Here is a 26146-nt window from a genome sequence, read left to right on the forward strand (position 1 = left end):
AGACTCTGCAAGAAATTAACATAGAGGATACAGTTCATGACCAGATCCACTTTATTTAAATCGTTTTATTGATTATCGTCTTATGAAAGATAACTTTGACGTACATGAGCGACCGGTACTGGCTGCTGTCACCTGTTGTGAGCAGCTCTCTGCTGTCTGAGGGTAGGCCCCGCCCACAACGCCGCGGCTGCTGTGGCTCCCAGGGTTTTCTTTACTGTGGGAAATGGCTAATAATGGCTCTTTGATGGGAACAGGTTGCCGACCCCTGGTTTAAGTGTTTCAATTTTTTTTTATGATTTCGATTAAAAATAAAGGAGCCCGGCCCGGCCCGTGTCCGAGGTAATTACACAGTCATTGGCCTGAAGCCCGGCCCGAGGGCCATCGGGCTGGGCCGACCCGAGGGCCTAGGGCTTCAGTGCAGGGATCTACTACAAGTTATGGCATGTGTCATTTCAGATACCATAAAATATTCAACAAAAAATCAAGATGCTAGAGGCTGTATTCTGAGAAGGTGGCAAAAGACTACTCCTACATCCCACAGATCCAAACCATGATCGTCAACCAACGTTTGACAAGCAAGAAAGGTCTTCCTCGACGCTACAAGCTAAGGCCTGAGGATCCAAGGCGTTACGGTTTGCTGTCCGGAGTCCCTGCACCACCAACAGAGGAACTTCTACAACCCCTACGGACTCGCGGTGATGGTAAAATAAAACATTATCTGCCTTACATCTTCCACACAATAGTCCATTGCTAATTGAGTTTATTTTTTATTTACAGGTAAAACTTTGCCACAGACATCGGTGTTGGGGGAGGCAAGAGAAAACCCAAAACCTTCTTTATTTTTGTTTCCTGTGTTTATTTTATTTTATTTTTTTAAATAAAGATGTATTTTGGGGAAATAAGGACTAATAATTTAAAAATGTATGTAAAATGCTGGAGGTAGACATAAGTTTTTGTTGTTGTGCAGGAGTTTTAAAATGTATGGTATTTTTACAAATGCAACACAGAGTTATGCTTTAGAACACTTTATTAGAGCATCAAACACAAATATATAAAAAACAAACTGATGTAAAATATTAAATATATACATTTATTTACAATCATCTTGGAAAAAAACCAGTGTAATTACCATTGGGGTCAGGGAGTTTTTCCCTTATCCTCCAGAAGCTACAAACTGTCTGTAAGCGGCATGGCGGAACTGTCTGTCGTCCTCACCAGGGTCCGGGTCATCATAAACCGCTCGAAACTCATTCCACAATGTTCTGGCCAGGCGAAGAACACCATTTTGCAGAATAAACTCCTCCATGTGTGGTACAGTTGAAATACATATCTGGGGAGGCTGTTGGCAGCATTTCTTTTCCAAATCAGTTGGCATCTCTCTGCAGTGGGAGCATACACACCATGAAGGTTTATTGGGTGTTGGAGGTGTTGTGGCAGGTGGACCAGAGAGGGCAAGTACATCAAAGAGAACACCAGGGTCTCTGTCCAGCACCATGGTAAGGATGTCAATAGCCTGCTGAGGGTTCAAGTTCTGTATGTGTTGCTACAAAAGTGGAAAGAGATGCTACAGCAACAGTTTTTAGGATAATTTAGTGTAATTTTGTTATGCTTACACGTTCAAAGTCTATTCGCTCGGAACAAAGAATCCGAACTCGAGAGAGATCTTCATCTCCAAGGTCCACGGCTGAGTGTCTCGCACTTCTTCGGCCTCTAGACGCACCACGGCCTCTGGATGCACCACGGCTTTGAGATGATGGTGGGCATCTCCTTTTTGCACCACGTCTTCAGGATGCAATAGGAGGTTCAAACTCTTCCTCAGAGGATTCCTCAATCACTGAACTCTAAATTGTATTAGAATAAAAAAATTATACTAATATCAAAAGTACTCTTGCATATTAATCAATTTTGACACAGATCAGGTTTACATCTAGTCAAAATTAGGGCTAAACCAACAATAAACAAACTATGAAAACAACCATGATTATAGGAGGACTACACAGAATGCAGTGTTTATTCATGATTTCTACATAAATTATTTATATGCTTTGATATATTCATCCCATCTTGAATGGCAAAGCAATTAAAAATAAGCTAATTACTCATAATAAATGCTAAAAATGTGATAGGATTACTTTTATTTACAATATACATTGTCAACTTTTACTGGTATTTTAAAATATAAATATATTTATAGATATTCTTTATAAAATGCCTTTTGTAAACAGTAAGTGTTTAAGGTGCTGGTTAAAAACAACTTTCTTACCTCAGATAACTCCATTGCTAACACTAGCTCAGCTCTATTATGAAGAAGCAATGCTGCTCTGGTGTTGACTCTGCTTTTCCAGCGCGTGCACATTGGGAGGTGTGGCTTTCGGCTCTTTCAGGAAGGGCGGGGGAGTGAGCAACAGCCGTTCGAATTTAAAAATCTCCTCCTCCTCACCCTGACGGCGTCATTTTACGGATTGTGCCTTTAAGATAAACGAGCGTTGACGATCTTGACAGGGTTTCCTCTCCCCACCAGGATAAGCATCACTTATTCATGTAAAATTTATTTTATTTTTTCATGTCTGACTTTAACCGCATCTAATACTGTATTACGATGTGAGCGCAACAGCGACAACTTAAGATCGATGTGTGAGCAGCCTGAGAGGTCGGGTGTTTCATCTGAACCCTTAAAACCTCCAGCAGGCTACGCTGCACTATTGACGTGTTAGCGCGCGGCGCTAACAACTTAGCGACGTGACATATCTCGGAGAAAGCGTAAAAACACGTTGGACGCTTCTTCTGAAGCGGGAAAATAACACCTCTTCAAGCAGGGCACGACGTCGCCTCGACTGAGCTCGATAACATTGACCCAGCACAGCCACTGGGTCGTTGGAGCTGCCCCGTGACTGCCTGATGGAAAACCAGCGGGTTTCATCAGACTCGTAATGTTTCTTGTTTTTGCTGGGGACCCCCTGTATTTTACCGCTCCCTCCTGCAGTCTTCCCCTATTAACATTTAAAATGATTCTGTAAATTTCGTGTATCAATAGAAACAATCTCTGCCTCTGCCAGCTGCAGTAAATGTAGTCTCCAAATAATAAATAAGAGGTGCATTCATCTGTGTATCTCCTTTGATCTGCATTAGTGATGTTCTCAGCACCAGAACAGTGAAGCAAAGAAACAGATTCCTGAGTTTGTTATAATTTTATTTATTAGGTGCATCTAACCTGTTCTATTTTTCTCTGAAATGAGATCAAATCAGTGCTTCTATGGGTTGTCTCCACTCTGCACTAGAAAATTTTACTTTATTTAGAGACGTGTCATAATTTCTCCCCAAGCCCCCCGCCACAGCTGGAAAAAGTTCCTAGGGGAAACACTGGACCTGTCTGCTTGTTGTCTCTCCTCTCTCTCCAGCTGCAGGTATTGGGTTATTGATACAATCCCTAACAGTCATGTAATCATTAGTTTAGAAATATAGAATTGAACTCATTTTTATAAACTATATTCTTGAATGTGTCTGAATTTATATGAAGTGTGTGTTCCTAAGGTCGTATTAAATCAAATATTCCAAGACCAATAAGATTGATCATTTATAATTAGATGGAATATCACATCTTATTGATCATTCAGTAAAAGTAACCACTTCCATCACGTTACACCATCAGCATGGCTCTACACTTCATCCTGCAGCATCTGGACTCCCTGGGTACCTACACCAGGATCCTGCCAGAAGCAGAAACAGCTGGAGTTAGCAGGTCAGATCCACGGTGTGTCAAGTCCACTCATGGAGGGAACAGGAAGGGAAACCACTGAAGAACCAGGATAAACAGACCCGAGGAAACATGGACGGAGACACGGCGCTGCCCCGTGGCCAGGCGGGAATGTGGAAACGGACCTGTGGCTATTCCAAACACAGGCGCCATCTTGTTAGCGGCCAGAAGCAGAGTATGGGTGGGATGAGGCTGGCCCATACTCTGGAACAGCAGCTGCTATGTGTGGACTCTCATGTGATTTGTTTGTTTACATTTGTAGTAAACCTTTCTCCAGTCATCATGACTAAATGATTTAGGTTTCTTCTGGACTTTCCTGCACGAGTCTACATGTTGCTTCACTCTAACACATTTCTTATGAACCAAACAGCCTGAAGACCTGACTGCTGGATGACTCGTCTCCCTCACGTGTCTCTGGGGAGACCACTTGTGAAGAACTTGTTGACAGACTTACCATCTGACTCAGAAGACCTGCTCTCATTCCAGTCATCATCTTCATCTCCAGTTTCAGACCCAGAGTCTGACAGCTCAGAGTCCAGATTCACATCATCATCATCATCATCATCATCATCTCCACTAACTTCAGTCTCTGAAGAATCAGATGTTTGTTCATGAGGGTTCAGATCTGGGTTCCTGCTAGTTCCTGCTCCTCCACCAGTTTCTGCGGTCATCTGGTCAGCTGAGCTGCTGGTTGGAACATCTCTGTCTTCTATTTGCTGCTGATGAAGCTGTGAGACCAGAGGTTTCTCTTCATCATCCTCACTCTTTATAGAAACAGCAGTAACAGGAGACCCGACAGCTTCAGTCTCCTCCTTCAAACAGAGATGCTCTCCCTCCAGACTGGTCCAGAGCTCCTCCTGTTCCTCCTTTATGTGGAGGTGTTCTGGGTCCTGCTGGTCCACACCAGCACTCTGTTCTTCAGGATCTTCTTCTTTAACCAGCACCAGCTGTTGAACATCTGTAGGAAACACAGACACATGATGTTACACACCACCATACCTTTATATTTACACCACGAGTGATACCGGCTACATGATGTGGGGAAAAGGAACAAGAACATGAACTTCATTTAGATAAAAACATATTTCTACTTTAGGATCAATAAAAACTTCCATCACAATCAGCGTGTTTGGTTCTGACCAGAACTTCTAAGCCTCCTACTGTCAAGTGTTTTCTTCCACTGTGAGGTGCCGACACTTGGAAAGAGCAGACTTTGGATTTCACTCAGAACAATTTATTTGACCAGTACTGAGATCAGTCCGGGTTCAGGAACCAGTCAGGTGGAAACGCTTTAAATAACAAAAATAAACATGTAACTAAATCATGCAGATAAACTTCAATGCTGTTACAGGTAATACAGAGCAAGGAGAACACACCAGCATCTTTAGTAACCTTCAGTTGGGCGTCTAGTTTTAGACAAGTACTATTCTATCTGCTTTTACAAGTACTGGCTGCTAATTCAGAGATGAATCATTTCACAATGAAGCAAGGATGAAAAAAGACTGATTTTACCAGACAAATAATTAAATACATGAATACATCTGTTTTCTGCCTTAACTTGCTTTCATTTAATTTACTATTATTCCTGCAGTCATTTCTGGCACTCCAGACGTTAACACACTTCCTCTCAGTAAATTCCATTCACACCCAGACGGATAAAGAGTCCATATAAAGACGTGAATCCAAGAGCTTACCGACAGCCCGTCAAGATCAAAGTCTTCCTCCTCACAGTGTACCCATTTGTGTTCGCTCTGCACTCCTCTCAGTCTGCCGCGCGCTGGGCAAAAGCTTGTTGCAGACATTTTGGCTGTACTTCATTTCCCCCGAGCACGAGCTCTTAATTGCCTCAATTCTGCTCACCTGGCGAGGCGCGCGCCGGAGCGCACGCAGGTTCCATCTGCGGTCACGCGCTGGCAACGCGCAACGGAGTCAGCATGTAGGGAAAGGATGAGGAACAATAGAGAGGGGCAGCCACACCTCTAAGGTCAGCGCAACACCTACTCACAACTCATTCTTTAGATCTGAAGCTGATGTGAGGAGAAACGTCTCCAAGATCAAATCAGCAACTATTCAGTCAAAAGGAAAATGAATAAACACTTAGATGTAGCTGCTGTCAGTAACAACCTTTAACTTTTAAGCTCTCAGCAGGCTAAAGCACTACAAAGCAAAGGAACCTTACAAATGAGCATTTTGGGAGATTTATTGTTGTTATTATATTATTATAATGATTATTATTGTAGTTGTTATTATTATATGTCCTGTAGTGGGTTACTTGGTGATTGAGCAGTGGGCGGAGCCTGTTGTTTTCTACTCATTGTCTTATGTTCTAGCTTTTGTGTTCAGCGTTTTATTGTAACTCCTTGTGTGACCTCAGTCTGGGACACGTGCTGTATGAATAAACTTGGTTCTTCTTCCACCACAGAGAAAGGCTGCTCTTCCAGCATCATGAACTTCCTTATGGTCCGGTTATTAGCCGAGCCTTCTGACGCTCATACAGACGGGTGTTGGTGAGCGTAGCTGCGTCTGACTGGGAGGTGTTTATCTCTGCAGCGATCCCTGGAAACTCACCTCACTCCACCCAGATGTTGTTCTTCACATCTTATTAAACCAGCTGTGATCAGCTTCCCCAGGAGCTGGAGCTTTTCATTGCAGGACTCAAAGCTTACATCACTCTCGCAGACAGAGTTAAAGTTAGGCGGACATATCGTTTTACATTGTTGCTGCTGTCCTGCACAGCATGAAGGAAAAGGGGAAGAAGCCCAAGTGCATCACACAGGGTTCACACAGGTGTTGCTGGTATGATCAGAACATCCCAAACTAACACCAACGTAGATAAACAATAAACAACTTGTATTAAGTACTGATGAGCTATCTGCAGGGGAACAGGACCAGCTGGCATCCTCACACAAAAAGGAGGAATGGGTGTCTTTTATAGGACAGCCAGGCACTAATTGGTGTGTTTCCATTACCGAAACTTCCCAGTATGACCGTCTCCACTTCACCGGAGCCAGCCGAACCGGTCGTTTTCCAGACCTTTTGAGAGTCTTTGCAGGTTCTGTGGCCTCACCCAGATGACCCGCGGGCAAACCAGTTCTAACCAGAACTGGGGGACGGAGGGTTTCAAAGCATCTGTCAGCATTCATTCTGGACAGTTTTACTTATTTTATGCTTCTTTGTGAGAAATGTCCTCATGTCCCCGTGTCTGTGGAGGGATCAGACAAGGACACTGCTTATTATGGGATAGTAATGGCACTGACTCCTCCTCCAGCTTCCACAAGCCTGTAGTTTCACTTTGGTTCGTTCGGTCTTTTATTTTCTAACTTTGTTGACAACCATGTCAGTCACGCCCACCATGCGTGCAGCAGAGCAACCAGGAAAACGTGGAACGGACTTCAGCCGACTGAGTCATTTCTAATGAATCAAGTGGAATGGAGTTCTTTGAGAACAATGGAAAGAGCAAAAGGTGTGTGTGTGTGTGTGGGGGGGGGTCCCTTCTGACATAAAGGTTGCGACTAGGGCTGTAGCGAAGCCTCGACGAAGTCGACGGCTCGATTCTAAAAATTTGTCGACGTCAGATCCGGAAGTCGACGCACCGCGCCCACTTGTTGCATCCCCAGGAGTTTGTAAATAGAGTAGGAATCTGCCTGTTTTTCCTCTAGTTCGCCCTCTTCTCCGCCTTCACTAACATCTCCGCCAAATACCGAAGACCCGGAACAACGTCCGTCCACTACTAGATTATTTTCCTGTTTTGCCCCTTCGTCTCCCGGCAACGGACAACAACTTCCGGGGTCAGATGCGCTGCTTCGTGTCTATAGCAGATGTAGGACATCACCGGGAGCGCTTCTCCCTTCATTAAGGAGCTTCTTTCAGACATGAGGAGAGCTGTTTTGGTGGTAGCAGTCTCTCCTCCGTGCTGGTCTGTTTGCTGCTGGGTGTTTTTGGTTTATTTAAACTTGGTAACTTGAACTTAATGTTGGTAAAGCTACTGTTAGCATCTTCGCTAACAGCTTCTTGCGTTGGGATAAGCTGTTACGTTTTGGTTTAGAGTTCATCTTTTTTGTGGTGTAGATCGGAAGTTACGGTGTAACTATGGTTCTGTGAGTTCATGGATGACTGCCAGTCACAGGGGTCACTCGGAACTTCTCGGGCGAGAAGATCCCGGGAGACCCGAACGTAGCTATCGGCGCGTAATTTATAGACTCGCGACCAGGTGCGCTACGTGTCACGTGCGTGACTTTGTTTACATTAGTACTCGACCTGCGCAGAGCGCGAGGAGATACATCCACTCTGTTTACTGCCACTGGCAGTCAGGAGGGAACGAAACAGAACTCCCTTTTATTACATTTAGAGTGTTGTGGGTTTTCGGTTTAGTGTAAAATATCACCTGAGTTTGGTTTAACCCGTAAGACCACTCGCCTCACGCACATAAGTGACCAAAACAAAGCAGCATGGAGACACTCCATCTTCTACCACCTCTCAGGCAGCAGCCTGCACTCCCATGTTCTACACGTCACCAGAACATAACCAACCAACACAATAAACGCAGTGTTATACAAAATGGAAGGCCTGTAGTGTTTATTCTCTTACAGTAAGAATTTATCAATTTTTTTGAGGAATTTATTTGAGGTTTTCTGGTTTTTGTTAATTGTGCAATAGAAAAATAATCATTAGATTAATTTTCTAAATAGTCATTAGAATAGTCGACTATTCGATAAAATAATCGTCAGAATAATCGTTTTAAAAATAATCGTTTACCCCCAGCCCTAGTTGCGACATCTATGAACCACCTCCACTCAGTCAGCCAATTCAGTAGTTTGCTTGTAGTTTAACTCTTGATCCAAACGTTGGACCGTTTCTGCCTCTAACGATGGTTTCCGTCGTTGCTGGTTTCTCTTTTTTCCACCACAGCACCGAGATCACCACGTGGAGCTCCAGTAAAACGTGTTCAGACTGTGGAGCGCACGTTTAACGAAGCTTCGAATCAGTAAAAAAATGAATCGAGGAACTTAATGAGTCGAACCATTTGATGATTCGTTTCAGCCCTACTTCCTTTCAACGCTTTAACAACTCTTTAACTGTCACTGGCATGTTTTTACTGTGTGGGCGTCGGAACGAGCCCCCGCACCGTGAGAACAAACATCCCAGCTCTAAAGCCGATCTTCATCCGCGTACGTCACACGTCACGTGATCAGGAAGCAGAAAGTCCACGTGTTAGATCAGGGGAGTCAAACTCAAACTCACACGGGGCCGAAATGAAAATCTGGGACGGAGTCGAGGGCCAAACTTAATATTTTTTGAAAAAGTGACGGCAAATTTGAACATTTTCTTTATAAACATTTATGCAATTTAGAACCTTTTAATTTGGAAACAAACTTATTTCTGCATTAACACTGAATGTGGAATAACCAGATTACACACGAGCAAGTCAGGTTTAAATAAAAGGCATCAGTGGTATTCATTACTTGTGGTATATTCAGCATTTTTAAAATCTGTTCAGGATTTATGTTTTCCTGTTGTTTATTCATTTTTCTTATTTTTTATTCTCCTTTTTTCTCCTGTAATAAGTGTCATCGCTGCTGTGACCTCTAGCTTTCCCCACTGAGGAACAATAAAGGGATTTTCTATTCTATTCTATTCATCTATCTGCAGCCTTTCCACTTCCTGTTTACTGTAGGTTAAATCTTTTCTCACGGGCCAACAACAAAATAAAATATCATTTTATCTTAAATGAAAATGCAACATCTCACCTGTTAACTTTCATGTTTTGGAGCAGAAAAAGAGCATAAAACCAACATATTTAAAGCTCAGTTTGCTCCACTGGTTTACTGTGATGCTCACCTGTTCCAGCCAGATACCTGCATCATGGGGTTGATCTGAGCTGAGGAGGAGACTCCTGTTGTTTTGTTCATCTTCATCATAATAACGACAACATTAGATGACAACAGGTGCTCACATAGGTTTGTGCTGATGAACATGTCTGAGCACCTTGACCACGTCGTTGTGTGTCGGGGAGGAAAAATAACAACTACAGCAGCCACAGAGTCATGCTGGTTTGAGCGTGTCGCTGCTCGCTGGAGTTATATCAGCTCTGTCTGGAAGTTAGCTGGAAAACTTTCTCTTTCAGTCGTGAACACATTACTGAGCGGCTAGAATCTCCGTTTCTGGGCTTCAACGTCAGAAAATAGCTGAGTGAACTCGGCGATGAGTGAGAGGAGTGTTTAGTTTGTCCGAGACAGCGGAGCTGCAGACACCGGCAGCAGACGCTGGAAAAAACACAAAGGAGGGGGCGCTTCGGCTCCGCGCTAACACCGCAAAGGATCATGGGAGTTGTAGTCTTAGTGGGTCAGTTTTAATATATTTTTGATAATTATCTCGCGGGCCACATAAAAATGCTCCACGGGCCACATGGTGTCTGACACGTGTGTGTTAGGAGATCGTTTTGGGACGCTGCTGTAAAAAAAAAGTGAGGCGAGATTCGGAAAAGCTTCTGCCGATCACAATTCAACAACGGCTTATGAAAGAACAGATAACACTCAAAACGCGCGGATTCTACCTGTAAGAGGTGAGTCTACTCTTTGTTTTGGTAGTTTTGGCGTTGACATCACCATAGAGAAACGTTCTGTGACTCTTAAAAAAACTGTAAAAACGCTGAAAAACGCTGGCAGCGAAGAGCTTTTCTGATCAGGAAACGGCTGGCAGTGAGTGAGTTAAACAAAAAGAAAAAATCTAATTTGTGCTGCACATCCATAAAAACATCCATGTTTAGACTTCTTCTGTGTTCGCAAATCAGTCAGTGAATCATACCGTAATCAGTCACACGCACACACCACGGCCCATCGTCATTTACTGGACTAATGATGGGCGAATGGAAAAACAGCCCAACCCTGGTGTGGGCTACCGGAGCTGCAATACTTACTCTGAACTGCGTGGCGCTGAAGAGTCGAATGTTTTTACACACTGGGCCTTTAAGCTCTGAACCACAGCGACGTGCTGAAGCAACAGCAGTCATACGTGCTGTCAGCGCCGCTGCCGTCGTGTCTGCAGCAGGCTGTCTCCCCAACTGTGATTGGTCAAATGATGATGCGTGACTGACGCTACAACAAAGGTAGGTTGTGAACACGATGAAAACCTCTCCTGTCTCTGACTGATTCTCGTAGTGACTGAAACCCGACAGAAGACCAAATAGTTCCCACAGCTTCATCTCACCGCTCCCCATGGGGACGGGTCGAATGCAGGACGTAACTTCACCAGTGTGTGACGATGACTTTGGGACTTTAACTATACTTGGCTTCAAAAATCATTCATTAGAGAGATCTAATCACTCTAAAACTACAAGGTTATACAACAGTGTGAATGAGTGAATGACTGGTTGTGATGTAAAACGCTTTGGGGGGTTTTAGAACCCCAGTAGTGCTAAACATATACAGATCATTATTTTAAAGATTGAACCTCATTCTCATCATTTCACTGTAATGTCCCACCATAGACTGACCATATATTCATTCATTCATCCACCAGTACCTGTGTCCATGCTGTCCAGGTCCAGGTGGTGAAGAACACACGATGAATCAGTCCCAGCTGATGGATGATCCTGAAGTGGTAGCAGGTTTTCTTTAGCCGTGTTTAGCTAACAGCTGCAATAGAAACAAAGCAGGAGAGCTGATTAAGATGCTGCTTCAGAACAACGCAGGAGATTAAAGATCCAACGCTTTGGTTCTGATCAGCTGAGGACAGATCCAGTCTGGAAAAGAGGACCTTTGCTCACCAGAGTTCACGGAGTAGAGCTAACCGCTTTTTCCTCCAGAGTCACATTCAGATTCGGGGCTTTTCCGTCGGAGAGTGTGAGCAGGATGGATGAGAGAGCGAGCAGCGATCCTGCATCATGACCAACTCAGATGAGCGAGTCTGATAGAGGGAACCTCTTCAATCTGATGAAAGCAGCAAAACGAGCGCGTTTCTCAGAGAGGCCAAAGGAACAGCAGCAGATCCAGAGGGCAGGAAGTCTAGAGAAAAGCTTTTCTCACCCACAACCTGATTCTGGAGCTCCGATTGTCACGAAGACCGCAGAATATCTTCTCTGGTTCTGGAAAGAACTCCACCAAGTTGTTGAGGAGGAGAAGAAAGTTTCCACAGCCTGGTGAGAAGATTTCTGCAGCAGCAGCAGTTAGTCGCTTTAGCTGATCAACTCTCCCAGAGACTGAAGTGAAGACATTTTTACTGCAGAGCCTCAAATGTTCTCCTCACACACCAGAACAACAAGCTAGCTCTGCTAGCAGCTTCCGGTTTCTGCTTCTTCAGGTGGTCGGTGACCAGCGTAAAGGTGCACTAGCGCCACCTGCTGGAGCAGAATAAAACACACCTGTGTGTTCAGAATGGGACTAATAAAACACACATAACATGTGATATCTTCCTCAAACAATTACTTAAAGTAAAGACAAGTTAGTTTTACACCTGTTATAATAATTTTGTAATTTACTTTATTTTAATCTAGTTTGTTTTTATCTCATTTGTTTTTCTTTGATGTAAAGCTAATTATGTGTCTGTTGCTGCTGCCTCTTGGCCAGATCGTTGTTGTAAATGAGAATGAGTTCTCTATCGACTCATCTGGTTAAATAAATAACATTTTACGTTGTTTCTTCAAATGCACTGACAAACAAGTAAAATAATTTTCCTTTTTGACGTTTCATTATCTAAATACATTTTATTTACTTATTTTTATATTCTTTATTTAACCAGGAAGGTTCCATTGAGATTAAAGTTCTCAGTTTTGAGGGAGCCCTGGCCAAGAGGCAGCAAAAGATACAGTCACAACATTTCTGTTACAGTTATGTACAAAATTATAGAAGGCAGTTACAACCAGGGCGTGGGACAAGAAGTAAGCCACAAGATGCCTTATGTTGCAATCATCACACTTTATTTTCCACATGCATTAGGAGAGATTCTGCCGCCCCAGTCCCTGTGACAAATCTGAATATTTTACAAGATGTACACCTTTTGATTCTTCCTCTCATGCTGCAAAGTTTCACGCTGACCCCTCCCTAACTTTATTGAAGGCCATCACCTGTTGCCATGGTAACTGACACCCCTCTCTGCTTTCACTCCCTCCTCCAGATAAGATGGGAGACACATTGCCCCATCTGCTTCCTACCCTATCTTCCTTTGCTAAGGCTGCGATGACCTACGCCCTGGCTTTTTCCCGTTGAACAGCTTTTAGATGGTCTAGTCTGCACCTGGCCTTCGCCTGTTGACAATCTCCTTCAGCACAAGCTGAAACTTCTAGCAGTATCAGCCTGCATAAATCAGATATAGGTCTAACTCAGTGCTAGAACGTACCAGTCACAGGTGAGTCATCCATTTGGTATATGCATCGTTCAGTTCAAAGGGACGTGAGTAACACCCGAACATTGAAATGATTAATATGGGGATTAACATACAGGTGATTAATTATAAGCATATAAATACATGTGTGATCAAACCTTATTTTCACAAAGCATACTGATGATTAACCATAGATAGATAGATAGATAGATAGATAGATAGATAGATAGATAGATAGATAGATAGATAGATAGATGATAGATCTATCATGTGGGTGCGCATGCGTCAGGATTAAAGACGGGGAAACGCCGAGCTCTGACAATTTGTTCAAATTGTGGTGTTTAATCTGGAAAAGGCGACTTAAAGGTTGGTGGATCTGAAAGATAAGACTGTTGGCAGTGTCATGCCCTCGAAAAAAACGAAACTGCCGCGCCAACAAAAAGAAAATTACGAAGTGGAAGTGTGTCAGCAGGTGGGACAAAGTGACATGGCAGGTGCGCAAGAAAGCAAGGAGCTGTCAGAACTGATACGATTGATAATAAGGGAGGAGATGAGTGTGGTGGTTGAAAAACAATACCATCACGAACGATATTTCAACTTGTGTAAGGAGACTGGGCGAAGTAGATGGAACCTTGTCTGATATGGATACCCGAATAATAAAGTTGGAAGCGGAGTGCGGAACACTGGAGAGGAAAAATGCAGAGCTGATGGGGAAAGTTGAGCGGCTTGAAATGGATAGCCGTAAAAACAATCTCCGTGTATTTGGATTACCAGATGAGGTGGAAAAAGGCAAGCCAACAGCTTATATGAATGAACTATTTAAAGATTTATTTCAAGGAAAGCTGGTGTCTGAGCCTGAAGTGGAATGGGCGCACCGGATTGGACAAGAGAAGAAAGCGGGTGGAAGAGGGATGGTTGTGCACCTGCAAAAGTTGTCAATGAGGGAGAAGATCATAGAAGTGATGAAAAAGGAACGTGTCTTACAAGTATGAGGAATGAAGATAAAGATTTTTCCGGATCTGACAAGGGAGATGGCAAAGAAACGGGCCGGTTTCTGGGAGATCAGAGCTAAACTGAAGAGCGCAGGAGTGAGACACGGTATGATCTTTCCAGCTACGCTGATCCTAACTGTAGATCTCGCTATGGTTAATTTTGGTTGAACCCACATAATGATTTATTTTTGAAAGATTATGTCATGAGCTGGCAGAACGAAGCAGAAATGTTTTTCATTACAACGTTAAAGATTTTTGTGACTGTGTGTGTGTGTGTGTGTGTGTGTGTGTGTGTGTGTGTGAATGTGGTTGGTGTTGGGATAAAGGCTATAATGGAAGCTCAGTGTGAAATTATAAATACCGGTAGAAGAAGTTCTAAACGAATCTTCAATGGCTGATAAAATGTTGTTGCAAAAAGGAGGGTTTAAATGAGCTCATTTGAATGTGTGTAGTTTAAGGAATAAAATAGATGATATTCAAGATATTGTAGAAAAGTATAATTTACAGGTAATGGCAATAACAGAAACACATTTGGATTTGACAATAAATAGTTCCTTATTAGACATAAATGGGTACGGTCTTTTTAGATTGGATAGAACTTTACATGGAGGTGGTGTTGCTTTTTATATTCAAAATCATATTCCTGTTAAGGTAAGAACAGAGTTCACAATTACAGGTGTGGAAGCACTCTGGTTACAGTTACAATTTCCTCATTTGAAATCTGTTTTAGTTGGATGTTGCTACAGACCGCCAGATGCTGCTGTAATGTATCTCCATCAAATGGGTGAAATGTTAGATATGGTTTGTGACACAGGAAATGTGATTTACCTATTAGGGGACTTAAACATAGATTGGAAATCAAGAAATTGCTCATTAAAGAGCAAATTAATCTCATTTGCTAATACTTTTAATTTGTCACAAGTTGTAAAAGATTTCACAAGAGTGCAGGTTAAAAATAATGGTGTATGCTCTAAAATGAGTATTGATTTAATTTTTACTAACATGGCTGAATTATGTTCTGAGGCAATTTCTGTTCCAGTTGGTTGCAGTGACCATAATTTGGTTGCTATTAAAAGAAAAGTCAAGGTGCCAAAAGGTCAACACTTTATATATAAAAGAATCTTTAAAAACTTTAGAGAGAGTGATTTTGTAGAAGAAATTGTCACAATCTGCCCCGCTCACTAATCTGCTCTGCTAATGCACAACAGTTGTTCCCAGTTTGTGTTTCAGGTGGGCGTGTCAGAGCCAGCTGCTCCTGATCTCCTGATCAGAGGACCAGGGGTATTTAAGGAGCGGTGTGAAACAACTCCAGTGCTGGTCGATACTCGCCTTTGGGTAACACTAGTTCTGTCTTGAGTTTAAAGCCTCAAATACTCAGCATGTGTTTTTGTCAGTCCGTTCCCGTCAGCCCTGGTCTTGTGTTTTGAACTTCTGCTCATCTTCCACTCAGGATTACTCACCGCTGTCTGGAGTTGTTAATTCCAGTACACGTCGCTCACCGTCCCCTGGTCTCCTCGCTCTCTGCCGCTCGCCTGTCATCCTTCCTGCCTGCCTACCAATCTTCCCCTCCGGATCTACAGCATTACCTGCCTTCCTGTCTGCCACATGCCCGTTCACGTATCTCTGTTTGGATCCTCAGCCTTATCTCTGTCGCCGATTGACTTCACCATCCAGCCCCAGTCTCTCTAAGGATTTTAACCTGCCCAGTAAGATAAAATCTCCTAAAGCCATTCCTATTTGATTCTCTGGTTCCAGGGTTTGTTTACTGTGAGTTTAATCCCGTTTGTTTTCTTATCCTAGATCGCGGCTTTTCCCTGTTCTCGTTTGGAGCAGCGCTTTTAGTTTCATCACGTTTCTTAATAAATATTAGTTGTTATTTACTCACCCCCGTGTCCTCTTGTGATTCTTTCATGTCCTGGGTTAAATATATACCCGACATGACAGAAATAAGAAACATATGGGCCATTCCCATCTGTACCGGGTCGGCCCGGGCCGGGTAGCCCCAGCCGGCCCCAGCCTGGCCCGGTTGATTCCACACATCCTTGTCTTAAGCCCATGTGGGCTGATTCTACCCACCAATCAGAGGCTTGCTCTAATGGAAGGTGTGAATTTGCTGTCAGCAGTGGGTGTGTTGGCCCTGGTCGGCCTGAAGCAGACCCCCTCGTGAAGAGGGCTGAGAATGAGCCTTGGTTGGCCCGGAAAAATACCAGGCCACCCAGATATGTAAACAACTTACGCTACCCGGCCCGAGCCGACCCGGTACAGATGGGAATGGCCCATTAGATTGGAAAGATGTAACAAAGGAGCAGGATCCGGGTAAAGCTGTAGAGATCTTTGACAATTTGTTAACAAAGGTGATAAATAAACATGCACCGATGAGGAAACAGGCAGTAAGAAATGTAGCTTCTCCATGGCTGGATAAAAAACTTAAGGAACGTATGAGGCAGATGGACAAATTAAAATTAGAAGCAATAAAAACAAATCAATTGGAAACATGGTGCGAATATTGCAAAATAAGGAACATTGTAACCAAACTGAATAAAAACAAAAAACAATTATATTATCATAGAAGAATCAAAGAAGCTAAATTAGATAATGCAAAGGTGTGGGGTACATTAAATTACCTTATGGGGGTTAAAAAAAGGAAGGCACCTACTCTTCTAGAGGCAGATGGAGTTTTTTTAACCAAACCAAAAGAAATAGCTGATTATTTAAAACAGTTTTTTATCAATAAAATTAAAACATTGAATAATACCAGGGAGGAGAGAAAAGATGAAAATACATCTCATCAAAGAATTAAGGATAATATAATGCAAATGAAAGACTGTGAGTTTAAGTTTATGGAAGTGTCAGAGGATTACATTAAAAAATTAATCTTAAATAGTAAAGATAAACCCCCTGGAATGGATGATATTGATATAAGATTGCTAAAATTGGTGGCAGATTTTATTTTACTGCCAGTTTCACATATTATTAACATAAGTTTTAATCAAAGTATTTTCCCAGCCCAATGGAAAAAGGCTAAAGTAATTCCATTAATCAAAAATAACCGAGAACCACTGTCTGGTAAAAATAGTCGGCCAATAAGTTTGCTACCAGCATTAAGCAAACTTTTGGAAAGAGTAGCATATGAACAAATACAAGAATATTTTATAACAAATAGATTAAACACAATTTATCAACATGCATATAAGGCGGGTCACTCCACTACTACTGCACTTGCTCAGATTACTGATCATTGGTTAGAAGAAATAGATGATAAAAAGTTAGTTGGGACTATATTTTTAGATTTGAGTGCAGCTTTTGATGTGATTGATCATAAAATCTTATTAAAAAAATAGAACGATATAAATTTCAGTCGTCCACCATTAAGTGGACAAAAAGTTATTTAACGAATCGCAAATTCAACTTCTATTTTAATGGCAGTTATTCTGAAACGGGTCAGTTAGAATGTGGAGTGCCACAGGGCAGTTGTTTGGGCCCTCTTTTGTTTTCTATTTTTATTAATGACTTACCTTTGACATGCAACCATGGCTATGTATGCAGATGACACTACATCATTTGCATCAGCACAAACAGAAGGCCAATTAAATGATATTTTAAAAAAGGAGTTGGCTTTAGTTACACATTGGTTTAGAATGAACAAACTAGAAATCAATGCAGAAAAAACTAAATGCATGATAGTTGGAAATACATATACACTACAGATGACACCGAGACTGCATTTGAAGCTAGGTAACATAGAGATAGAGCAGGTAGAAGAAGCAAGACTGTTGGGGGTAATTGTGGATTCTAGATTGTCATGGACTAGTCACATAAATCATGTCCTGCTGAAACTTGGAAGAAGTATGGGCACAATCAAATATTGTTGTAAATTTATTCCTCGTTTGCAGATAAAAACTTTAGTTCAAACATTAGTACTGTCTCATTTAGATTATGCATCAGTTATTTGGTCTAATACAAGTGAAATGAATTTAAATAAGTTACAAGTGGCACAAAATAAAGCTGCACGAATTGTTCTGGGTTGTAACTATAGAACAAATGTTAGTATGATGCACGATAGGTTGGCCTGGTTAACAGTGAAATGTAGATTAAAGTATTCACTGATCACATTTATAAAAAATATAATAACTACAAAAATACCTAAAATAATTTATGACAAATTATCATTTTTTTCAGACAATCATGATTACACGACGAGACAGACAAGTGACATAAGGTGTGCACTACCGCGCTGCAGAACTAATCAAAGGCAAAGAGCAGTTTATTACAGAGCCATGGTTGCATGGAATGCCATACCGAGATTTTTGTTATTAGAGAACAACAGAAGATGTTTTCAAAAGAAGTTAAAGCTTTTTTTGTTTACACAACAGTAAATTTTGCACAGTGAATTGTAATTGTGACTGATAAGACAGCTTCTATAATTTTTGTTTGTTATGGATGTGATGTGATATGATTTTTGATTCTTGAATATAGTTATTTATTGCTCTGTGTAAACTCTCCGTTTTCACCTATTTAGATTTTTCATGAACTCTGAAGTGTGTGGTAACTTATTGGTATATCATTATAGCGATTGAGGTGGTATGATTATAATGAGCTCCTGGAGTTTGTTGTTGTTGGGTGTGTGTGTGTGTGTGGGGATGGGGGTGTTTTGTAAAATATTTGTAATGAAATTGAAAGAGACCTCAGGAAGAATAGCTCCACACTATGGTGTGAGCTAATGAGGTTCTCAACAAATAGATAGATAGATAGATAGATAGATAGATAGATAGATAGATAGATAGATAGATAGATAGATAGATAGATAGATAGATAGATTTTTTTTCCTGGTTTGTGAAATAAGATTTGTGTAGAGATGAGATTTCAAAGTTCTTTTGAGGTAAAGCCACATAAACAGAACACAGATACAAAATGTGCATCCCAACAAATAAGACAACCAACACCCAAATCCCATCTGTCAGCCAGAACTGGCCCACCAGCAATGTTCTTTTTTCTCTTGGAACTCTGGAGGCTCGGGGGAGTTCTTAAAGCTATGGTATTATCCAGACGGTTTGGACGTAACCTTAGGGAAAGCGTTATGTTCTTTTGGGGCCGGCTTCCCTTACTTCCGCTTGTCGTTATGTTGTTGAGGGTGGTTACTGTTTGGTTGAGTCTGCTCCCCCTTTGTTTCTGGTAAGGCCTCATATTTGGATTCTCTGGGTGAATCCCCAGTATTCGCACAGATAAGTTCATGTTAAGGCCGAGTGTTAAAGGGCCATATTACTCTGAACATTTCTGGAATATCTTTTTTGTCTTAACCCCCAGAAACCCAAATTTAGAAAACAACTGCAAAATCTTTTTTTAACCTTTCACATGTTGTTCTAGGAGGCCAGATAAACGGGCCTATTTACACATTTTAACAGCCAACAGTGTTGCAGAACTGAACAATAGGACCTATTAGCAATGTAAATGTGGTTTTAAAAAGAAAAATAAATGTGGAAGGTTTATTTTTGTAGACTTAAATCTGATGTTGTAATATTACAACCGTGGGTCTCTGGGGTTAAAAAGTCTTCTTCCATTTTGTGTTGTCGTTTATCTCCCGTAGGGACGCTTTTTGGTTCTCGACCGGAAATGAGTGGCTTGCCAACTCCGGGTCGGGAGAGAGGTCTAACCTCAAGTGGAGGAGTTTAAGTATCTTAGGGTCTTGTTCACGAGTGAGGGTAGGAGGGATCGGGAGATCGACAGGCGGATTGGTTCAGCATCTGCAGTGATGCGGACGCTGAGCCGATCTGTCGTGGTGAAGAGGGAGCTGAGCCAGAAAGCCAGGCTCTCGATTTACCGGTCGATCTACATCCCAATCCTCACCTATGGTCATGAGCTTTGGGTAATGACCGAAAGAACAAGATCGCGGATGCAAGCGGCCGAAATGAGTTTCCTCCGTAGGGTGGCCGGGCTCAGCCTTAGAGATAGGGTGAGGAGCTCGGACATTCAGGAGGGACTCGGAGTAGAACCGCTGCTCCTCCGGCTCGAAAGATGTCAGTTGAGGTGGTTTGGGCATCTGGTCAGGATGCCTCCTGGGGAGGTGTTTCGGGCATGTCCTGCCGGCAGGAGGCCCCCGGGTCGACCCAAGACACGTTGGAGAGTTTACATCTCCAATCTGGTCCGGGAACACCTTGGGGTCCTGTCGGAGGAGCTGGTGGAGGTGGCGGGGGAGAGGACGGTCTGGAGCTCCCTAGTTGGGATGCTGCCCCTGCGACCCAGACCCGGATAAGCTGAGGAAGACGACGAGGGAAGCTTTTTGTTGATAAAATGTTTGTTTTGTCAAATGTGATTTGGTGTACTGCTCCCTATTTTTTTTTTTTTTTGCACTCACGTACCTGTGTTAGCCCTCCCAGGATCCCAGACCTGGTTGAGGTTGTAACAGAAGAACTTGTTTTATGCATTGTGTGTAAATAAACTCAAGTTTGGAGGAAGACATTGTCTCAGCCCATTGTTTGATCTAGCGTGATCACTCTCCGTACCTAAAATAATAACAGTCGTGGGGCTCTAGGTTCACACTTGTACCAAATTAATATGTAGCCAATTTGCTTTCTTTCGCTGAATTTCTACTTTGTTCTTGATGGTCGCACGTGTAGCATCATGAATGGCCTCATTTTGTGGGGCAAAGTTCACTCTTTCCAGCTGGGTCACAGCTGGGTCGAGCTGTAACTTCCATCCACAGATTAAACCACCAGGAGCCGAATAGTCTACAATAACACCGTCTTCAATCTGACTGTTTATCTGTTTGCTGTTCCATCACGAGATGAAGGACCTTCAACTCTAATCAAATAATTTAATAAACTCTTTTATTATAAGGTTTACTATAATCATCATAAATGATCATCATGGTTCATTATAAATGTATTTTTAACTAATGAAATGACTGATTATTCTTTGGTTAATAATAATTATTATTTATGATAATCAGTAATGTGTGTTCAGTAACCAGAAGGTCTTTTGCACGTGTTTACACCTCATGCAGGACTCACTTCAAGGTAACTGCCTCACATGTCTTCCATAGTCATGCTTCCATAGTCATGCTTCCTGTCTCTGAGAGGGCGTGTTCTCAGGTTTTGTTAAACCCAAAGCTCCACAGCTTAAGTTCAGTTCTTGAACCAAGCTGATACTTCTTCGTGGCAACGAGAGTGAGGTAGAACACAGATTGTGTCCGATTTTGTTCTCTCTAAGAAACCATCAGTTAGCTGCAAAACCAACGTTTCACCCAGAACGCGTTCTCCCTCTGAAAGAAAGCTTCTGAGATTTCATTCATGCATCCAAACCTCATCATTCCACTTAGTTTTCCATCCAGACACAGGGGTTGCTTTAATAACAAGTTTTAATATCAAAATTGTTGTTCAAATTTGTCATTTATAAATTGTTATTCATAAATTGTCTATTTTAAGTTGTCAGATTTGAAATTGTTAGTAATAAATTCTTAAATTTTTAAACCTGACTCTTCTTTGAATGAAACACAGAATGGTGTGCATTTTCAGTTATTGAATCGGCAAAGAACCTTAAGTCTTCTGTTTAATAAATAAACTTTTGCTATTAATTTAAACATCTTAAATTAAATATTAATCCATAGATTAAATATAAACCAAGCTCGTTGGTGTATGAACTTCTATCGATTATATTAATATCCTAGATGTTTATATATGATAGAAGCTTCATATGTTAACTTGTTTGTCTTTCTCAGAATCTAACAAAGCTGATAGCAACAGCGTTAGTTCTAGTATGTAGATTAACCCTACACACGTGTGAACCATGTGCACAAACACATTCAGTGCAAACACACACGCGCACACATGCAGTTAAAAGTCTTAAATTAAATTGTGTGCATTAATCTTATAGTACAAGCAGTAGAGTTGTTATCATCTGTAATATGTTTTAATGGTGGGCTGGTTTGATTAATATGTGTGATAGGCTGGCTGATCAACTGGTTGAGACGCCAACCAGTCCTGCTACATCTACATACAAACAGTCCAAAGAACTGGGTCAAGTCAACTTTATTCATATAGCACTTTATAACAGCAAAAAAGCTGACCAAAGTGCTTAACAAGACAAAACGAACAGAAGTTCCCTAAAAATTCTAAAAACAAGATAAAAAGTTCATCACAAGGTAAAAACATGATAAAACAAACATATCAAACTGACATAAAAGCTATTAAAAACAGATGTGTTCTGGTGTGAGCGTAGCCTCTGTGTGGCCCTCCACATACGGCCCCTTGAACACCCAGATGGTCTGTTACACATACGTTTCTGGTTCTGATCAAGCGGCCAAGCAGTCAACAATATTTACATACAAAAAGTCCCAAGTCAATATACACGTCTGTGGTACCAAGAACTGGGTGTGAGTGTAGCCTCATTGTGGTCCCCCACAACATGATGAACACGAGCTTTAAAAACTCTGGACATCTCCTGTGATTTAGATTCATCATATATTTCCCCCAGTTTCAGCTGAGTGTCTCATTTAGTAACAAAACATGATTGTGAACTAGAGGTGTGAATCTTCACTTGTCTCCCGATTCGATTCAATTACGATTATTGGGTCAACGATTCAATTCGATTCGATACCCCGATGCATCACGATTATTTCATATTGATTTGTTTTCATTGATAAACAGAAGATGTCAGATAATTGCTTTTTATTTTTTTTATCAAAAACGTAAGTGACACAACCTGCCATCCCTCAAAAGCTCTCCATTCACAACAGGTTAGGACAAAACATTTAAACATTTAAGAAGATTTAACAAAGTAAAACATCTGTTTCCTCGTTCAGCACCACACCTCAGGCTGAGAAAAACACGCTTTGCTACTCACAAAATCTAAAAAAGTACTGAAAACCTAAAGGACACAATGTAATAATAGAATACATAATGGGTTCATATATGAGTGTTTCATGTCTCTGAGCAGCTCTAGAGTCAGATGTTTATGCCACAGTTGAAGGGTGTCAGAAATAACACCAAATGAAATGTTTGACTTAATTTCATTTGAACCCAGTGGTTCGTTTCTGAAATGTTGGAGAATGAATCAAGTTCTGTTTGATGCAGAAAATAATAAAACATAAAACAAATTCTACACTTCCAGTAAAATTTAAGATGTGTGTTTTATTCTTTCTGATAGTAACACCAGCAGAAGGCTGTGGGCTGGATTAGGATTAAATTACCCAGCTGATGGATCTCCTTCACTAACCAGCTAACTACAAACCTTTCCACTAACCTGACCTGTGTGACCCTCACCATGTAACCCTCATGTCCATGCTGTCTCTGGAGGAGCAGATAGGAAACAAGATCTCCTGTAACTTAAAATGAACCAAAGCTTCCTTTAAGTTCCGTATTCCGCTGAATTTAACATCAGTTTATCATCATGGAACTAAAGAATAAAGTGGAACAAGAACTTCTATATTCTATTTCTCTCTCCTTTTAATTTCTCCGTGTCCCTAAATAAAAGACAGATGATTACGCTGCAGCCGCCGTCATTGACCCAGCCCCCTCCCCAAGACTGGATCATCTCCCTCTCTCTCTAAGTTTATTATATAGCCCATTTCATACACAAAACAATAGCCCAATATGCTTCACATAGTTAAATAGTTAAAAGTAGCTCACGGGCCAAAAAAGGTTGGTGACCCCTTCAATAGATGGTTCAGTCCTAGTGGATGCTTAGATGATTGTTTAAAGTTTTCTTTCAGCTAAATCTTCGTCCACAGAGCTCAAAAGCAAAAGGCTTCTGTCCTTTATGGACTCTTTTGTGACCGTTTAAACTGATCTTTTGGGTAAATCTTTTCCACCGAACTCACAGGCGAAAAGCCAGTGTGGACTCTCATGTGAACGTTTAAATGTGTCTTTTTGCTAAATCTTTTTACACAGAGCTCACAGGCGAAAGGCTTTTCTCCAGTGTGGACTCTCATGTGTTTGTTTAAACTTCCCTTTTCACTAAATCTATTACCACAGACCTCACAAGCGAAAGGCTTCTCTCCAGTGTGGACTCTCATGTGACTGTTTAAATTTGTGTTTTTGCTAAATCTTTTTACACAGAGCTCACAAGGAAAGGGCTTCTCTCCAGTGTGGACTCTCATGTGTTTGTTTAAATTTCCCTTTTCACTAAATCTATTACCACAGACCTCACAAGCGAAAGGCTTCTCTCCAGTGTGGACTCTCATGTGACTGTTTAAATTTGTCTTTTTGCTAAATCTTTTTACACAGAGCTCACAAGGAAAGGGCTTCTCTCCAGTGTGGACTCTCATGTGTGTATTTAAACTTCCCTTTTCACTAAATCTATTACCACAGAGCTCACAGGCGAAAGGCTTCTCTCCAGTGTGGACTCTCATGTGTATGTTTAAACTTCCCTGTTCACTAAATCTATTACCACAGAGCTCACAGGCAAAAGGCTTCTCTCCAGTGTGGACTTTCATGTGACTGTTTAAAGTTGACTTTAAGCTAAATTTCTTTCCACAGAGCTCACAAGGAAAGGGCTTCTGTCCAGTGTGGACGCTCATGTGTTTGTTTAAACTTCCCTTTTCACTAAATCTATTACCACAGAGCTCACAGGCGAAAGGCTTCTCTCCAGTGTGGACTTTCATGTGTGTGTTTAAACTTCTCTTTTCACTAAATCTATTACCACAGAGCTCACAAGCAAAAGGTTTCTCTCCAGTGTGGACTTTCATGTGACTGTTTAAATGTGTCTTTTGGCTAAATCTCGTTCCACAGAGATCACAAGGAAAGGGCTTCTGTCTTGTGTGGACTCTCATGTGTGTGTTTAAATGTGTCTTTTGGCTAAATCTTGTTCCACAGAGATCACAAGGAAAGGGCTTCTGTCCTGTGTGGACGCTCATGTGTCTGTTTAAAGTTGTCTTTCGGCTAAATCTCGTTCCACAGAGCTCACAAGGAAAGGGCTTCTGTCCTGTGTGGACTCTCATGTGTGTGTTTAAATGTGTCTTTTGGCTAAATCTCGTTCCACAGAGATCACAAGGAAAGGGCTTCTGTCTTGTGTGGACTCTCATGTGTGTGTTTAAAGTTGACTTTAAGCTAAATCTCGTTCCACAGAGCTCACAAGGAAAGGGCTTCTGTCCTGTGTGGACTCTCATGTGACTGTTTAAAGTTGTCTTTCGGCTAAATCTCGTTCCACAGAGCTCACAAGCAAAAGGCTTCTCTCCTGTGTGGACGCTCATGTGTGTGGTTAAATTAGTCTTTTGGTGAAACCTTTGTCCACAGTGCTCACAGGCAAAATGTTTCTGCTTTGTCTGGACTCTCGTGTGTTTGTTTAAATGTGTTTTTTGGCTAAAGAATTGAAACCTGGCAGCATCAGTCTCCTTATTCAAATGGAGATGCTCTCCCTCCATACTAGACCAGAGTCTCTCCCATTCCTCCTTTTTGTGGAGAAAATCTAGGTGCTGGTGGTTGACACGAGCACTCTGTTCTTCTGAAGCTTCTTATTTAACCAGATCCACCTGTTGAAAATCTGTAGGAAACAGAAACATATTATGTGAATTACAGACAGCTGTAACTGTTTTCACACATATAACAGTTGTATGATTTCTTTAAACTGACAGTAGAATGAAATGTTGTTGCAAGTCCCAGCCGGTCAAGACTTAGAAACAGTGGTCAGAAACAGGGGTCACAGAAGGGTCAAGAGGACAAGAGTTCAGGACTTGCTGTCGGGGACAGAACTAGGCAAAAGGTCAAAAGGCAGGCTGGCTTCTCTGGCTTCACCCATGGCCCCACCCCTGGATCCACCTCTGGCGGGAAAATAAGGAATGGAGAAGAGTAAAAGACAGTCCATTTGGATCCAGAAGTCCTCAGGAATGCTGAAGGAAGACCTACAATTTGCTACCAACATGAAGATTTATGACCTGTGCTCCCATAAGGAGTGCAACATGTAACTTTTGTGCCCTCATGTGAATGCTGCATGAAGTGATAATGACACCAAAATGTTTTGTGTAGAGCTAAAAAAGTGTGTTTGGTAAATGACCTCTTGACCTAAACTGTCAGGAGAGAATGACTTGTGACTCTTACATTGTTTAGAGCAGTCTCAGGAATGATATAAAAACAGCAGCCCAGATCGAAGC

At 41.7% G+C, this 26146-nt stretch overlaps 2 protein-coding genes across 5 annotated transcripts in view; one reads left to right on the plus strand and one right to left on the minus strand.

Moving 5' to 3' along the window:
* The window catches only part of LOC129157329 (zinc finger protein 235-like), a 300301-nt gene that overhangs the window by 127170 nt on the left and 146985 nt on the right, over nt 1-26146 (plus strand). The gene's annotated exons all lie outside the window — the stretch shown is intronic.
* Nucleotides 1-26146, minus strand: part of LOC129157298 (zinc finger protein 84-like) — a 67765-nt gene that overhangs the window by 12735 nt on the left and 28884 nt on the right. The window contains exons 3-7 of one of the 4 annotated variants that reach the window (XM_070542957.1): nt 11779-12092; nt 11520-11682; nt 11276-11388; nt 4209-4712; nt 1010-3707 (exon numbers count right to left, since the gene is read on the minus strand). In XM_070542957.1, coding sequence (XP_070399058.1) covers nt 3664-3707; nt 4209-4712; nt 11276-11285 — 558 coding nt within the window. In that variant the 5' untranslated portion in view covers nt 11286-11388; nt 11520-11682; nt 11779-12092 and the 3' untranslated portion in view covers nt 1010-3663. Of the gene's footprint in view, nt 1-1009; nt 3708-4208; nt 11389-11519; nt 11683-11778; nt 12093-22070; nt 25540-26146 lie in introns of those variants that run through there. The other 3 variants (XM_070542958.1, XR_011515798.1, XM_070542956.1) reach the window with 3 other exon arrangements.

This window comes from Nothobranchius furzeri, chromosome 12 (assembly GCF_043380555.1).
Source record: "Nothobranchius furzeri strain GRZ-AD chromosome 12, NfurGRZ-RIMD1, whole genome shotgun sequence".
Classification (NCBI taxonomy): domain Eukaryota; kingdom Metazoa; phylum Chordata; class Actinopteri; order Cyprinodontiformes; family Nothobranchiidae; genus Nothobranchius; species Nothobranchius furzeri.